The sequence below is a fragment of the Colias philodice genome, chromosome 21 (assembly GCF_061535455.1).
Source record: "Colias philodice isolate Cphi_HAF_F1 chromosome 21, ilColPhil1 Martin Lab GWU primary, whole genome shotgun sequence".
In the NCBI taxonomy this organism is placed as follows: domain Eukaryota; kingdom Metazoa; phylum Arthropoda; class Insecta; order Lepidoptera; family Pieridae; genus Colias; species Colias philodice.
The window spans coordinates 3,713,275-3,730,614 of record NC_143106.1 but is presented as its reverse complement, the minus strand read 5'-3'; the positions used below and the strand labels follow the sequence as shown (position 1 = coordinate 3,730,614).

Sequence of the window (17,340 nt, the reverse complement as noted above, 5' to 3'; positions counted from 1 at the left end):
GAATCGTGTAGCAGAATCATAATATATTATTAGTAGTCTGTACCGATCTGCACGGACTAAATATAGTCTGTGCAGATCGGTACAGACTATACATAATAGGAAATACGTCACAAAACAAGTCTCGTTCGGAAAAGCGCGGGAATCTTCGAACGAGCCGGGTGTAATTTTTGAAATTTAATTTGAAAAAAAATTTAAATTAATGTTCAATTGAGTTTGGCTTTGTATATATCTTTTGTTTCCTATATATAAACTTGTAAATTAGTGTAGTTAGTAGTTTTTTATTGGTAAGTCTATTTTATTCTGATTTATAGTATGTAAAAAATTTTTGCACTTAAATTTTGGCGGGCTGATCGATGAACGATCCTCCCGACCCTATAGCTTCAGGACCAAGTTTCCAACTTGGTCCTGAAGTAGCTAGTTATATTACGGTTCCAAGTATAGAATGTGAAAACGATTTTGCATTAAAAAATAGTTGGGTGGAAAGCACTCCTAAAAAACGCAGGCTAAGGAAACAGGACAGTGATAGCACTGAGCCTAATAAAAAGTCCAATTCTGATGTTACTTTTAATGAATCCTTTAAGAATGATAATAATAATATGAATGAACAATCGGCTTTACCAAATTTACGTTCAGAATACCTATCTACTGACTCCTTCCCTTATATTGTTCATGTTCAGCGTACAGAGTCAACACCTGGCGATGGAACAACATTGCATCCCATTACTTTTGGTAGATTTTTAAAAAATAACAATATTAAAAATATAGTATCTGGTAGTGTTAAAAAAATAGGGAGAAATCGTTGTATTGTAGCATTTTCAACGCCAAAGGATGCTAATGATTTTATTAAAAATAAAAATTTAGAATTAAATAAGCTAAGTGCAAAAATACCAACATTTAACATAAGTCGCATTGGTATTGTTAAAGGAATACCTTCTGAATGGTCCCAAGAGGAAATAATAGAAAATATTTCAACTCCAGCTGGCTGTGGAAAAATTATAAAAGTTAGAAGGATCAATTATAAGGTTATTATTGATGGTTCCATATCTTGGAGACCAACACAATCTGTTGTTCTTACATTTGACGGTCAAGTTCTTCCTGAACGCGTGTATGCCTGTTATAACTCTCTGCCAGTTAATCTTTACATTTTCCCTACCATCCAATGTTTTCAATGCTGTAGATATGGTCATACTAAAAATATATGTCGTTCCAAACCCAGATGTTATAAGTGTGGTCAAGATCATTCTGGCGACACTTGTACAGTCGAAGAAGATTGTGCATCATGTTTGTTATGTTCAGGCTTCCATTTCGCAACTAATAAAACCTGTCCAGAATTTAAACGCCAAAAGGATATTAAAATAAGTATGTCTGAAAAAAATATATCTTACGGGGAAGCAAGTAAACTTTACCCAAATGTATCAAAGTCTTATGGGGATGTATTAATGTCTTCATCTGCTTATTCAACCACAAATAGATTGAATGTAAATAGTTCAAATTCATCCTACAAAAATACTTATTTTTTAAAACCAAAATTGCCTCCTAAGACTAATAAGGGTTTTGATAAAAATGCTCATAATGCTATTATTAGGGAAGCTCAGATTCCTACGCCTGAAAAGGGCTGCGGTTATCAAGTAGCCCCTAATGAATCTGAAACTTCCCAGATAATGGATATAATTACTTTACTTATCAACACTCTATTGAGAAATAACACCCTGAAACCGTCCAACGTTGCCACTTTACATAAAGTAATTGATAGTTTATTTAGTAATCATGGATTCCAAAATAATACAGTGGAACTGCAGAAGCGTGATACCTAAAAAGTCAGATCTAATTCACATAATAAATAAGCACAATCCTTTTTTAATTGCTCTAAATGAGACTTGGTTAAAACCAAATCTCTTCTTTCGAATTCCAGGATAAGATTGTAATCATCAATCATAATATTGTAATTTCAAATTTGTATTTTGTATTCGTGATGACAGAATTGAAGGGTATGGTGGTGCTGCCATACTTATTAAAAAGTCAATAGTCAATACAATTTAAACGTCTAATATTACCAGCGCACAATAATAAATATGTAAATAGTGTTGGCATTATTTTTAAAAATATTTCAATCATTTCAATTTATATATCCACGGAAATGATAGGGCTGATAGCTTGGCCAAGGATGCAGTGCAGTGTAGAGATATGTAATATGTATCCATACATTAACTACTCTCATGATCTCTTAACATTACCGAAACGATTTCTCTTTGAAGCGTGGAATACGGTCTACGGTGGACAGATACAGCATAAGGGAAGGAATTACTATAGAATTCAACCGGTAATCCCCATAAAACCTTGGTTTGTTGGTGTTGAAGCAAATAAATTAGTTATATCTACAATAAGTCGCATGAGAATAGGACATATGTGTATTCCTAGTCATTTAGCCAGTATAGGCGTATTAAATAGTGAAGTTTGAGAGGATGAGGGAAATATAGACCACATATTTTTCTCTTGCTCTTTATACGATCATTCTTCCTTTTATAATTCATTAATTTCTTCAAATGTTCCTCTTCCTACTCGTATGTCATATCTATTTATGTAAAAATATTATAATAATATATCTACTTTTATATTTAAGAATAACGTCAAATTGTAATACAGTTTTTTAGTTTCTATTTAATCTATTTAGTTTATGTAAATAATATGTAATTTTATAATGTACCTTGTATTAATTTTGGCCTAACTCTTCTGATCACCTTGAAAAATATCGTACTATCCTATTTTCCCGTGTATGGATTCCCTACCTTTTACTTGACACTGGCAAATAGTTTTAGCTTCTTGCCATAACAGAAAAAAAAAAAAAAAAAAAGTCTCGTTCGCGCCAAGGCTGTCAGCGCCTCTAATAATATTGCCAGTATTATTTTATTTTGATATTTTTTCTGTTTTGTAATAAATTATGGTTAGGGAGCCAGGTGCAAATTTGGTTAACTATTTCCTCTCAAGAAATAATTCGTCAGACGCATGAGAGTATAGTATTATAAAGCCTCGTGACCGTCAGCTGGCGCTCGGTTGGGGGGTGAGCCTCCCACGCACATAGGAAAAAAAATACATTCATTCATTCATTTCCTCTCAGCTAAAAATTTGTCAAATTGTAGCTAACCCAATATCTCAACGAAAAAAAATAGTCAGTTGGTTACAACATGGTGTATTATACGTCAGCTGGTGTCTCGAACATGAAAGTTAAATTTAAAGAAAAATTTATTTTCCGTTATTTCCTCTCAAACAAAAATTTACCTGATGATAGCTTATATGTAACTGTGGATAAATATATATGTCAGCTGGCTGTATCTTGGTGGAAAAACCGTCAGCTGATACGGGAGGCTACAACCGCTCTTCCCCCCAACCGAGCTCCAGCTGACGTTCACGAGGCTTCATAATACTATACTTTGATGCATTTTACTAATTACCGCTTGAGAGGAACTTGGTCATAAAATCTGCTGCTGGCTCCCGGACCATTATACCCTCAGAGTTGATGAAAATAGACGTGAAAAAGGTTATAGAAAATACCGCTACATTTGCGTTAAGTATGTAAGTATGTTTATTGATTTATTTTACGCAAAGGTATTGAAAATTATGTAGAGGTATTGAAAAGTATGAGTTAATATTATGTAGAGGATTTCTATCAATTATATTTTAGCACCCTAATTTAAGTAAGTAACAATGGTGTGTAAAGTGTGTATATGTTACACATTTAATTATATAATAGTAAGTATTTCAATCACATATCAATATTCAATGGAATCCTTTCTAAGGCGATCCTCACACTGCCCCGCATCACGCTGCATGTTGCATGTCGAAGCACCTACGCGCGTTCCTGCGGGAGTGCAGATCTGCATCATCGTGCGGGTTTTTTGCGCACTCACGCGCGTAGGTGCGTTTGTAGATTCACGCACGGCGGCTCTCATTTATTCGCCGTTCTCTGTGGTGGTCGTACAATACTGAGCATCACGACGCGCGGCACTGCGGGTTCGGTGTGCCATACCTTGCGTCTCGCCCCGCACCTACGCGCGGGGATGCATGTTTCTTCGCGTGTATGCGCGTGATCCGCATGTACGCGCGTGGTTGCATTTTCAGTGTGTTGGACTGTGCGTGTTTTCTATACAAACGGAGTTATATACAAGTAACGTTAAACACGCAGTCACGCAACATGCAGCGTGGTGCGTGGCAGTGTGATAATCGCCCTAATAGAAGATAGAGCAGCTATTCATAACTTATTACATCTTCACGGTTTTAGTTTTATTATGTGCATAATGATGTATTTATCACACATCCATATTGTTAGTAATGAATTATGATATAGTATTCATGAAATTAAATTTAAGAATTTTATAATTTGTGGAACAAGGAAGGAAAATTAAAAGGGAACAATCGGATGGACACATACCTACACCTCAGAGACGAGTAATGGGTATACCATTATGGTTTCATGCTTTCACTCCCTACTCCCCTTTTAAGTTACGAAGTAGTGTAGTACGTAAATGTATAATGTTATACATACATAATGTTATTCCCCCCAAGGATGTCAATCTATTTAATGCGATTACGTAAGAAAGGTGTAATAACGGCATAGTTAGTAACCAAATAATATATACTATTTAAAAAGATATAAACATTGTTGAAATTTGAAAATACCTATATGATCATGTGATAGAATTGTATAATATAATTAACGATCAAACTTTTACCTTAGAATACATAATATGAGGTCGAGCGGCATAGGTACGCACAGCGTAAAAACTTCTGTCAGAAATCAGCTAAATTAGGCGGGTTGCGTTTAGTCGGTTAAGTTGCTTTTTCGGCTAATGTTTTAAATGTATATTCTATCTTTGTTGAAATTGATATTTTTTGTTTTATGGCATTCAAATGCTTTATAAATATAAATTTATAAAGAATAGCAAAAATTCCCGCGAAAAGTCCCGCCTCGTGATCATTGAGCTATTATTACTACGTATAGAGGAGACTGCTAGTTTTTTTGCATAATATACATATACCTACCACTTCCACGTCATTTTATGTATCTGCCTTTTATTACGCTATAGACGCTATGGGTAGGTAGTGGTAGGTATATCCGTATATATCATTTCTATTTCATTCCTCAAAATATCAAACGATCCACAGAATTGAAAACCGCAATGAGATTGTATTTACAATGTAAGTACTACAATGTAGGTAATTTGCCATTGAGAAGCACATACATATACCTAACAACTACATATAATAATTATTATCTTAGTGCTTTAATACGGAAATAAAGTCACAGAATATGTTAAAGTCTATCTACACTGGATGCACTAAATTTAAGCATCTGAGATATTATCGTATCTTCAACCATCAATAGTGTCAATACTCAAGGATAATTATTATGAGTAAGGTATGTAATAATAATATATTAGATACGATGACTTCATCAATCTTTTGGTTAAAACCGGCTATAGCAATGGATACATAATGACATGGAATCGGATGTAAATTTTATGCGAGATGCCGATAAATCGGCAATTTTATGATTATTAAAATCTTATTAAAATACTTAAATAAGATATTATTTGCATGATCCTCCTAAAACAACGGAAGGTAGTTATTCGTAAGTCGTAACGTATATTTTTTAAAGCTTGCTAATATTTTACTCAATCATAGAGTAAAACAGAGCGTTTACAGAGTCCTATTTTTCTACGTAGGTATTTTAAAATTCATTCTAGATACTTAACACAACCCACGTTCTTAAGAAACGTTATAGAAATTAGAAGTATGTAGGTACATAATAAATGTAGTTCAACCAAATGAATGTACATACCTAACTATATTGCTTTCTCGTTTTTGTCCAGTTCCGATATAAAAAGTGAAATGTGAAAGAATTACAAATAACTACCTACATATTTATTTGTACTAACTATGTATATCTTACAATAAATAAACATAAATAATAATATGTACATATGTAATATGTTCTTCTTAATTACTTAGACCTAAGACATAATATCTCATTGTACTGTGCCTGTGGTCTATAACAGATGATGAGTGTGTGAATCATGTGTGTATCACAGAGGTAGATTAAAGACTGGTTAGGAACTGCTATTTTTTTACCCATCATCAAATTCTTATATAAATATAAAACTTAAAAATTAAAATAAAAGCGGCCAAGGTGGAGTCGGACTCGCGCAGCGAGGGTTTCGTGCTAACCAGTCTTTTATTTTAAGTTGTAACTGTAAAATTTATACTTTAAAATTTTCCTTTGTCTATTATTACGTTGCTTTCAGCAAAAAAGCTATATCTTTTTGATTGCGTTGCCGTTGGCTAGTTTGATTTAATTCACAGCTTCAAGGCAGACTCTTGAGTATTCAATATAAATTTCAACTTGATACCTCCAAGCGTTCTTGAGAAAATGGGTCTTGACTCTTCACAGACAGACAGGCAGACGGACAACGAAGTGATGCGGTCACAAACACCGAGATGAAATGTGTATAAATTAGAATATAATATGGACTAATTTACAAAAGGAATTCCGAAAAAAAAACCCAAGAATATTTTATTATAAATATTAGGTACTTAGGTACAAACATATTTAATTCGAAAGCGGTTTGGTATATGGTTTTACCACGCTGGGATATTTTGTAGAGACGAGAATTACCGTGATGTCCAGTGTGAATCCGACGAAGGCCTTGAAAACACGTCTAGTTGTTTTAATAAAAAAAGCTTAAAATGATACGCATTTTATAAACTTAAGACAATAAAGATGACGCGTTTGTGGTTTAGTGTATTTTTCACAGTGCTCTTGGAATATTTTACGGTTTGTGGCCAATATGTTCAGTCCCCGTGCCCTGAAATATTTAATTACAAGTCGGATCATACGGGGATCTATGGAATAATCCATTTGCAGCCTTTTGGATATGTGACTTCTATTATATTAAGGGCAAATTTCACCATAGCTACAAGACTGCCCACTGTGAGTATTTTTTCACCATCTGCATCCCAAGAAACGCTCATGAATATGCACGCGTCATACTTTGTAGTAAATACGGTCTATATGATTTTAAGAGAAACAAAGTACCTATTAAAACGAAGGTGAAATAAAAACGTGACGTTCAATTATGAAATAGCAATAAATTAATAGCTTTCAATTATCATATGAATTATTATGTTTTTTTTGTTATTCTAAATGCTATAATCGAAATAAGATGTGTTCTTTGTATATAATATGTACTTACAACATATTACTAGGTAGTAGGTTATACTAGGGCATGCACCCGGGTTTACCCGGTTCCGAAAAACCCGGGTAAACCCGGGTTTTTTCATGATCTAGAGAACCGGGTCTGAATAATATGAAACCCGGTTCTCCCGGTTCCGACCAAAATATTAAAATATAAAGTATTTTTTATATTTTGCTGCATTATTTTAACAAATTTATTCTATCTGGCAACGTCCGACTCACGTGCATCGCGAATTTTCGTGCCACGCCTCAAACGTGGCTCTGATTGGTTGTCTAACCTTATGGTGGCAGTACACATTGGGCCAACGTGTTGGGCCAACGGGTTGGGCCAACGTGTAGAGAGCTACTTGGCGGTATGTTGGCTTCATTAGCCTAGTTGGCGCCAATATTGGCAGGCCAACCGAATGTTGTCGGTTTTTTGTGCACACATCAAAGGATCTTGGCGCGCTCCACAAACAGCGTTCACACGTTGGTGTCTTGTTCAGTTTGTTGTTACTCGTCAGCGGAGACAGTATCGTTGCGCGTCAATGAAATTTACGTTTAACCATGTTCCGATAGCGATGGCGGCGCCGAGGTTTTACAATTCGTAGATTTGTATCGACATGAAGGAATAATTTGGAATCCACGGCATGAACTACACAAAAATAAAACCATATGACTCAATAAATTAGATGTTCTTTTTTCTATTTATTATATTATTCTAGATGTTTTTCTTATCTAACTTTCATACAATGCGATAAAAAAATGAATATATTTATAAAATGAGTAAAATAGTATTAAAAAGTTACTTGTTCTTAAAAATTAAATAACAATATACAATGAGCATTATTTTGATCAAATTGTGCTTTATTACATAAATAATATTATCATTTAATAAAATAATATCTAAAATCTAATCTTTAAAGTTTCGTTTTATAGGTAAGTAGTTAAAATTAAATTAAATGTAAAATGTACACATTTTAAACATTTGAAAAAATCTAAACATAATAATGTTTTATTTATACAGTTATAAAAAAAGGACAATAGAGATTGGAAAATGGTATCATCGCAGACGGCAGAGTACACTCATTGTTATTGATGCACATGTACGTAATAATTAAACGCACTGTATATAATTAAATTGCCGCGGCTGCAAGAACTTCTACGGACTACGTCCATCTTTGAAGCGCCAATGCAGAATGATCAGTACGCCAATGTGTGAACAGGAATCTTGATATCCTTCATTTTTTCCCAACACGTTGGCCCAACGCCTTGGCCCCATGTGTACTGCCGCTATTAGATGCTGTAGGTTTTCTACGGTTGTATTACCAAAAAAAAAAAATTAGGCTTAGAAATTGACAAAAATTAGGCTACAGAAATATTTTTATTAGATTTGTCGTGAATTTGAAAAGCTGTTGATTTTACTGTTTCACATAATGATCAAGTCATGTTTTTGTTTTTGGTATCAAGCTGAAATTTATATCGAATACTCAAGTCTACGGTCCCTTGATGCTGTGAAAAAGGCAAATTCACAAGCCAACGCATCAAAAGATACAGCCGTATATGCTAAAAAAATTTTCGCAAATTTCGACATTCGCATGGAACTCAAAACCTACAGGGTACTTCTCATGAACACAGAGCCTTGAAATTTGGTAAAAGTAACATCTTATAACACAGATAAAGGAAAAATTGCCTGAAACATAAATTTTTAAGTTACAACAATAAAAAAAATAGGTTTGTTCGGAGCCCTCGGAGCGCGAGTCCGACTCGCACTTGGCCGGTTTTTTTCTTTACAGTTTGCAGTTAATGAATAAGGTTTAAGTTTATATGTGATATTATGATAACAAGGTACTTTTATAAGACTGATAAATAAAGAGAAGTATTGAAATTTTGTTTCTTTATTAATTTAATAAAATAAGACACAAGCCGCGTAAAATAAAAGGCCCATCAGGTACTTTTACAGTTACTTTGTTTTTATTTCGTATTTTTTTCCGAGGTATTATAAAAGAACCGGGTAACCCGGTTCTACCCGGTTCTGAGCTCAATTTGGAACCGGGTTTCAGAAACTTGGAACCGGACTCGGTTCTGCATGCCCTAGGTTATACATGTATAAAACGTTTTTTATGAATCAACGTGTTGCATGCAGTTAATTATTTCTCGGCAATGGACTGAGGTACAAGCATAGTACGAGTTTCCTTATCCCTTCCATTTATTCCAATCATAACATTGTGATAATTTTATATTGATCCAATCAATGAATTTTGTTGAGACACACAGATGGCGCCACGTTCGCACTTTTTGAATTAAAAAAAATAACTAGGCACCTTTGGATATGACGTGGATTGTAAGAATAATAAAGAGCCGTAGGATCACGTTTTATTGTTATGTACAGGTGTATAACTATATGGTAATATAAGCTGTTTTTTTTTGTTCTTGTTATTGAGAGGCTATCAAAATAAACATATGAAAAGGGATTAGTGATGAAAAAAAAAGTATAACGTCGACCTAACTAACTACATAATGTTAATTTTGAAAAAGGAATACAAAAATAATGATGTTTTAGCACTTAATTTTAAGTCAATTAAACAATATCGCCTAAAGCCAATAGGATCTAAAAAGGTAAATATTTAACCTACTGCAATAAATTATACGGTTTCCTGTTTTTAGCGTTCCGCGTATTTTGAATATAAAAACGATTAAAAAATCTCAAATACATATATAACATTTTTTTATGTTATATACCTAGTTAAGAGTTAGTTGGTAGGCGTTTGTAAAAATACTATTCATGTGTACCGTGTACGTAACGTAATATGTACCTGGTCTACCTGCTTGAGTACATGAACATTGTACAAGGTATAAGTTGGTATTGCTGTTTACTCAGAATATGATAATTAGGTAATTATATAGATAATCCATTCTACGTAAACATGGACACTACTATAATTTGTATCTATATTTTTTACTTATTTTACGAACCATTAATCCAACAACTATTTATAAGTAACTTGAGATCGAATAACGGATTAAAAAATATGTCAAAGTACTGGATTTAGTTGTGATTTAGTACTGAACCAGATTCATCGAATTTGAGTTACGCTTCAATTTTTTCCTTTTTATGCGCAGCTGATTTTATCATAACAAGGAAAAGATTTGTTTTAAATCTCAGCAACGTAAAATGAACATCGTGTATTGCTTAAAACAATTTTAGCGTTACTACCTATAATTAAAATAAATCGAATCGAAACATCTAGAGTTTTGATTATGTACTTACAAGTTACAACGAAGGTACCTACTTACCCAAATAAGCTTATATAACTAGGTACTGAATTTACCTGTTTTAAATTGCTACTGAAATTCTTTCACCAATATACCTAAAACTCAACTGTTCTTGATTTATATACGATAAGGATAATGTTTTATATTTTAATTTTTTTCCCAAACCATCTTATTCGCTGCTGAGATGAGCCGCTCGAGCTCGTACAAATAATAAGACTTCGTTCTATTATTATTAAACAATATTAGTTACCTACCAACAACCACTAAGCGTTATGAAAGTACGATACTTATCTGTTCAAACAGTGGCGGGGCAAGACCTAAATTTGATGTGGGCAAGACAGATTTCGCGAGGCCCTGTTCTATGGCAACCTGAAGACGGATTTTATAAAATAATAAAAACAAACAAAAAAATTAACACTGCCAAGTTTTTATTGCGTTAAGTTTTGACTTATCCGTAGTAAAGAAAGTAAACAAATAAAACCAGGGATTCCCCGCACTCTGGTTGGTTTTTTTTTATTTTTTATTAAGGCATTGGAACATTTGCCGCCGACCGAGGCAAATGTTGCCAGACTAAGAAAACGCGTTTCACAACAAAATTGATTTATATCTTTTTTTTTATTATTCTCGCTTTAAAAATTTTTGAGGCGCGAGGCCCCTTGTACCGCGAGGCCGTAGGCGGTGGCCCACGTCGCCCACGCCTTACGCCGCCTCTGTGTTCAAATAATAATAAATTTTACACTTAAAACATAATATTGTAAACAAATAACAATAACAACAACCACAGGTAGGTAGGTAAGTTATTGGTAAAAAACTTTGATCGTACAATAATTAATTATGCTTAATGCTAGAGCGTTATTTTGATCAAAATTAATTAAATATTTGTCGTCATCTAACATTTAAATGAAGAATCAAATTAACATCTCATCAAAATTCGTGAATTATCTGTAAATTTTGATATTGAATGCAAAATGGCTTTGGGCTGCGTCATATTATATGCCAATAAATGTAGGTATGTACCTATATCGTGTATTTTCCTCGTCGGGGCAGACCCTCTTAAGTATAAGGAACATTGAACTTGAACACAAGCTATGAAACGAAATAAACCTGTCTTTGTAATGTTGCGAAATATGTTGCTAAACAAAGCTAAAAGCTACATTAATATTTGTTTTACTTTGGGCACCGACTTCGACTTGAATTTAGTTTTTGCTTATTGTTGTCGAATATTGTTTATTTTTTAATGGAAATTTTCTGTGCTCTTTACACAGACCCGTTTTATACCATGGTCCATGCATCTAACAATCCTCCAATATAGGTATTACATATTATAGAAAACGTCTTCATCTTATAGTTTTTTTTTTGTGCAATAGGTCTATTTCCGAAATAAAGGGTCCAATAATTAAATGAAAATACCAACTCGGGAGAAAATGATTTCTTATAAGAAAGTAGGTATACAGCTGGCCAAGAAAAAACATTTCAAAAGTTTACTAAGTAATACCTTGTAATTGTAAAATGTTTAAGGAATAGAAATCCTCCAAGGCGCACCCGAAGACGCGAAGACGCGGATTTCAATCCAACCTCGTGATTCAAACAATGTACCTACTGTACTTTAGGTCAATAGGTCCATTAGTAATATTTTTTTACTTAAAGAACATAAAGAACCTACTCCATTTTTTATGGTGAATCGGTAAAACCATGGACGCGTTGCACTTGTTTGGTCTGGCCATTTTGTCGTCATTAGTTTGATCAATAATGACTCAATTATTTGCCCATACCTATATATTTGCAATGTATGAATACGTACCCTGATAAGGATGCTTTTCCACCATGTGTGAGGAAGTTTTGCGAGGTATGTGTTTGTAAATTACCTATACCAATAGTATCGCTTCAAACGCTAAACGTTTGATTGAAGCCAAGCCCAAGGATTCCGTGGGGAGACCGGAGAGATAAAAAATATCTCTGCCTGGCAGGATACAAAGGAAATCAACATGGACTTGTGTTTGTCCTTGAAACAGTTGTCCAAGAAAACAGAAAACAGATGTAAAACTGTAATTAAAAGGCTCTTATCTGCCCCATTACCCATAGGCCATACAGGATGTCCAACACGGCAACATGGGAAATAACTTTAATTTAAATCCTCTAAAGTTTCGACTTTTTAATCACACAATTCACTTGTAGGTACCTCTTTTATTTCGATTTTTGTTTATTATAAAAACTTCGACCAGTCTCGTTAGGTACATCATCTTCAAAAAAAAATACAAAAAAATCAAAACTATAAAATGCAGGTCCATCAAAGGAAAACAATGTTATTAGTTTAAATTATATTAAAGTTAATCCTATAATTCGTTTATTTCAGAGTTACGTTGGAAGCATACAGCTATTGAACCCAGAGCTAAATGTGTTACAAGACTTCAACCGCGGGGCACCTATAGATTACCGCGTCAATTTTCCCGTTAGCTCGCCTGTGCCCCGTCTGACAGGACTCTCGGCGAACGATAACCTGATCTGCTATGGGTCTGGTGGTATGTTGAAACTTGAAATTGAAATAATAATATGTTAAATCAATGAATAATTTAAATTAATGTGTTTAATGTTGGACAAATCTTAAATTAATAAACTTACAAGAAATTTTACGTACCAAATTTGTATCCCATAGCCTACATAAAATCGGCTATACGATTTATGAATGATTAGAACAAAAATACAAATTCTATTTTATTTCTTTCGTTATTTTGCTAACAATAATGTGTTCACTTACATTTTTGTGTAGAACGGAGGAATCAGCAACTGAAAAAACATAGTTTGATCCTTTTAATGGAATACCATTAAAAGGTTTAATTGTACCTAACTTATATTATTGTCTATTACAGATAACCCTGGTCATGGGAGGTATGTGACTATGATAAGCCTGCAACATGCATTGTACCTTCGCAACGATTTCAATGGCGTTTATGACCCCCAAATTCCAGGTATAATAAATTCAACTTATTTATCAAAGTTCTAGAGTAGGTTCCTTCCCGAAAAACGTATCGAATCATCCATTTTTTATAAAATTTGATTTGATTCAAATCAATGGCCAGTGTAATGAAAATCGCTCTAAATTACAATGATAATAAAACTTAATACTTAACAAATTGGTATCTACCTACATAAGACTTCATTCAATTCTAGGCAGCCAATTCCACATTGAAAAAATCAATCAACCGAATCAGAATTCGGAATTCGAGATATACAAAATTTCGCAACAGACACCCGTATATAAGCCACAGCCACCTCCACCACGGCGTCCAGAAATAATAATCGCAGAAGTGATTACGAAGAGACCGCAAATTCCACCACCGCCTCCACCGAACAGAGACCCAGAATATGAAATTTATGAAGTACCGCCCTTCACTAATGAACAACAATTCGATAGACCTATAGTGATCCCGCCAAAACGTACGGACCGCCCGGAAGTTAAACCAACTACCACTACTACCACTACGGAAGCACCCAGGTATATTATATTATTTAAATTACTGAAATATGAATTTCCCGTTGGTCTTATTATGTCCATCTAGCGATAATAACGAGAGCAATAATTAAGGTACATACAGATTCAAATGAGTAATTATATAAGCAAAAATCACGACTATAGACTCTATATATATTTTTCAGATACTCCTATGTGTAATAAATGATATAAGTACTCATAAAAATTTAAATAAGTCAATGTGAATAAATATTGTAAATTCTCGTTTCAGGACAACTCCAAATCCAGAACCTCTAAACATCGAAACATCGTCACATTATGACAAATGTGGAGTGACGTCAGAAAACGTAACTCCCTTGATATTCCAGGGCAATACCTACGAGAGAGGTGACTGGCCGTGGTTGGTTGCCATCTACAGGAAAAGGACAAGCAGTTTGAGTTACATCTGCTCTGGAACTTTAATTTCGGATCAACATATTGTCACAGGTGAGGATAAAGCTACGTTTACTTGATGCTCGAGACTATGCAGTTTTATTTGCCTTCTTATTTAATCTCTTACAAAAATTAAAAAAAAAATTAATAGCATATAACTAACTAATACATATATTACTAATATTGTTTTTTTTATGTATACCTTTGTGCTTTTGAGTAAAGGCACATATTGTAGTTTTAGTCGTTACAATCGTTATTTATTCAAGTTCAAGAAATTGGATATTTTGATAAATTTATCTCGCGCAAGATATATTTTATGTGTTTTAATACATTTCCTTGATATCTACAGCGGCGCATTGCATGCATGGGAAGAACTCAATCACATCCATAAAGGACATAGTTGTGAAGGTCGGCGTGTACAATCTAGAAGACTGGGGTGATGACATCACCGTAACAGTGAAGTTGAGGAGTGCTGCCATACACGAATCTTATAATGCCACTAATTTAGCAAGTAAGATTTCTTTAGGAAGAATTTTGCCATTCATTTCGTTTTTATATAAGTAGATAAAAAAAATTATCAAATTTTAGACAGCATTGTTTTACATACCCTATACGTTATCCCATACGTTTGCTTAATTATCTATGTATATGTATTTATTTAAAATTATATAATGTATGTTTATCAACCATCTGGTTTCCAACTGGGAACATACGACATTTTTGTGTTCATGTTCAAAATTTGGTATTTACACATCTTGTTTTGTAGGTATTTATTGTATAGATTCATTTTCTTGTTTACAGATGACATCCTCGTGATGACTTTAGAAAGGCCAGTGAATTTTAACTCTAATATTATTCCGGCGTGCCTCTGGACCAGCAACGCGGACTTGAATCGGATCGTGGGCACTACTGGCGTGGTGAGTTCAAATAAATACCTATATAATTAAATCATTAGGTTTCATTGCATTTTAGTTTTACTATTATAATTTGTACAGATTCGTATGTTCTATTAACACGAAGTTACAATAATAGGTATGCTTCTTAAAAAGTCCTCTTGGTTTACTAATTTGTTCACAGAATTTGTTTATTAATATTAGTTTTTTTTTTAAATATAGCTATTACTATTGAAATAACTCAGAAATAACATTAAAAAAAATTATAAATATAAACAGGATAATTAATGCACTCGAGTTAAAAGCAAATGTGACTTTATTATTATCTGATGTCTGTACTCTGTAGTATTAATAATGCAATAATCTGTTATAGGTAACAGGTTGGGGAACATCAGAGTTAGGTTCAGGCGGGTCCGGGGAACCCCGTATGGTTCGAATGCCGATTGTTAGCACCAAAGAGTGCAGAGCTAGCAAGCCTGAATTCCATAGACTAACGTCGCATAAAACATTATGTGCAGGTAACGTGTAATATTTTTTATTATCGTTAAGTGATCTTTATTATTTTAGAAATAACATTATTACATATACATACATATTATACAGATCTTATTAACTTAACAATGCTTATCATTTTGTTAATCTTTTAGAAAAAACAAATATGAAAAAAAAGACGGGTTGCACTCCGGGAGTGCCGGCAGAAGTGAAAACTTGATTATTAACGTTGAACATGTTTTCTATTTTGGAATGGTATCCGTCTTACGCTTTTTCGATCAGGTCACGAGTCCTGACGCGAGTTTAAGATTTTATACCCATTACAGAAAAAGTGCTCAACGCCGCTAAAGAAGTTTTCACTTCAAAAACCCTTTTAATAAAATAAATTTGCAACGTTTTCTTTTTGTAACGTTCAAATGCGAAATAATTAAAGCAATTTATTTATTTAGGTGATAGAAAAGGAGCTGGCCCATGCTTAGGAGATTCCGGAGGCGGACTTTACATACTCGACAACGGCCGATGGAGATTACGAGGTGTGGTTTCATTATCCCTTGTATCTCAGAACGGGGACCACACTTGTAATCTAAACGAATACGTTGTATTTACTGACGCTGCTCAATATATACCGTGGATTAAGGAGAAGATGAGGGAGAATTCATAGTTAGGGAATACCTATTGTATAAGTTAATATTACATTTTTGTACATGACAAATAAAATTTAATTTATATGAATTATGTCTATTTTATTGTTTTATTTTATAAATAAGATATTTTGAAGTGAAAACTTCTTTAGCGGCGTTGAGCACTTTTTCTGTAATGGGTATAAAATCTTAAACTCGCGCCAGGCTGATCGAAAAAGCGTAAGATGGATACCATTCCAAAATATCAAATATGCTCAACGTTAATAATCAAGTTTTCACTTCTGCCGGCACTCCCGGAGTGCAACCCGTCTTTTTTTTACAATATATTGTATACGTTATAATATTATACATGTTACAGACGTCTAGATCATACACGATTTTTAAATGGACGCGTAAAACTGATCCTGGATTGAAAGACAGTTTACTGTATATCTGTATATTATACAGGGTGTACCAAAAAGTAGTGATGAACGGAAGCTGAGAGGTAGAGGACCTAGAGGGCTATCCGAATCACCCCCATGTATGTTATGCGATGTTTTTTTATGTGATTTTATTTTTTTACGGGCCCTTGAAGTGGTGAACATACTGGGTAATTTTATCTTTCTTGCCATTTAATTCTTTTTTTTATTCCATTCAAAGATCTAACGATAGTAAATGTTACCATACTGAATTGGCCTATCTTTCAGTTTAGCACACAAAAAAAAATCAAGCATCTTCCGCAATCATTGACATCAGCATGAGTGAAAATATCATCGTACTCGGCGATAGGTGAAAAATTGAAAAAATCGTTATAACTCCGAAAATACGAAAAATCGCATAACATACATGGGGTTGATTCGGATAGCCCTCTAGGTCCTCTACCTCTCAGCTTCCGTTCATCACTACTTTTTGGTACACCCTGTATATTGG

At 33.8% G+C, this 17,340-nt stretch overlaps 3 protein-coding genes across 4 annotated transcripts in view; 2 read left to right on the top strand and 1 right to left on the bottom strand.

Moving 5' to 3' along the window:
• Positions 1–17,340, bottom strand: part of RhoGAP5A (Rho GTPase activating protein at 5A) — a 161,272-nt gene that overhangs the window by 129,520 nt on the left and 14,412 nt on the right. The gene's annotated exons all lie outside the window — the stretch shown is intronic.
• LOC149478793 (uncharacterized) lies at positions 135–2,577 on the top strand. Its single transcript, XM_089708596.1, has one exon. The coding sequence runs from the start codon at positions 354–356 to the stop codon at positions 1,812–1,814; it is 1,461 nt and encodes a 486-aa protein (XP_089564722.1). The 5' UTR covers positions 135–353; the 3' UTR covers positions 1,815–2,577.
• On the top strand, positions 3,688–16,531 carry LOC149478792 (serine protease gd-like). Of its 2 annotated transcripts, none has more exons than XM_089708928.1 (9): positions 3,688–3,747; positions 12,858–13,023; positions 13,372–13,470; positions 13,673–13,997; positions 14,245–14,459; positions 14,755–14,916; positions 15,207–15,322; positions 15,672–15,816; positions 16,240–16,531. In XM_089708928.1, exons 1-9 carry the CDS (start codon positions 3,703–3,705, stop codon positions 16,449–16,451), a joined length of 1,485 nt encoding a protein of 494 aa, XP_089565054.1. In that variant the 5' UTR covers positions 3,688–3,702; the 3' UTR covers positions 16,452–16,531. The 2 variants fall into 2 exon arrangements, with proteins under 2 accessions (XP_089565054.1, XP_089565053.1); XM_089708927.1 differs by lacking the exon at positions 3,688–3,747 and adding an exon at positions 6,666–6,985.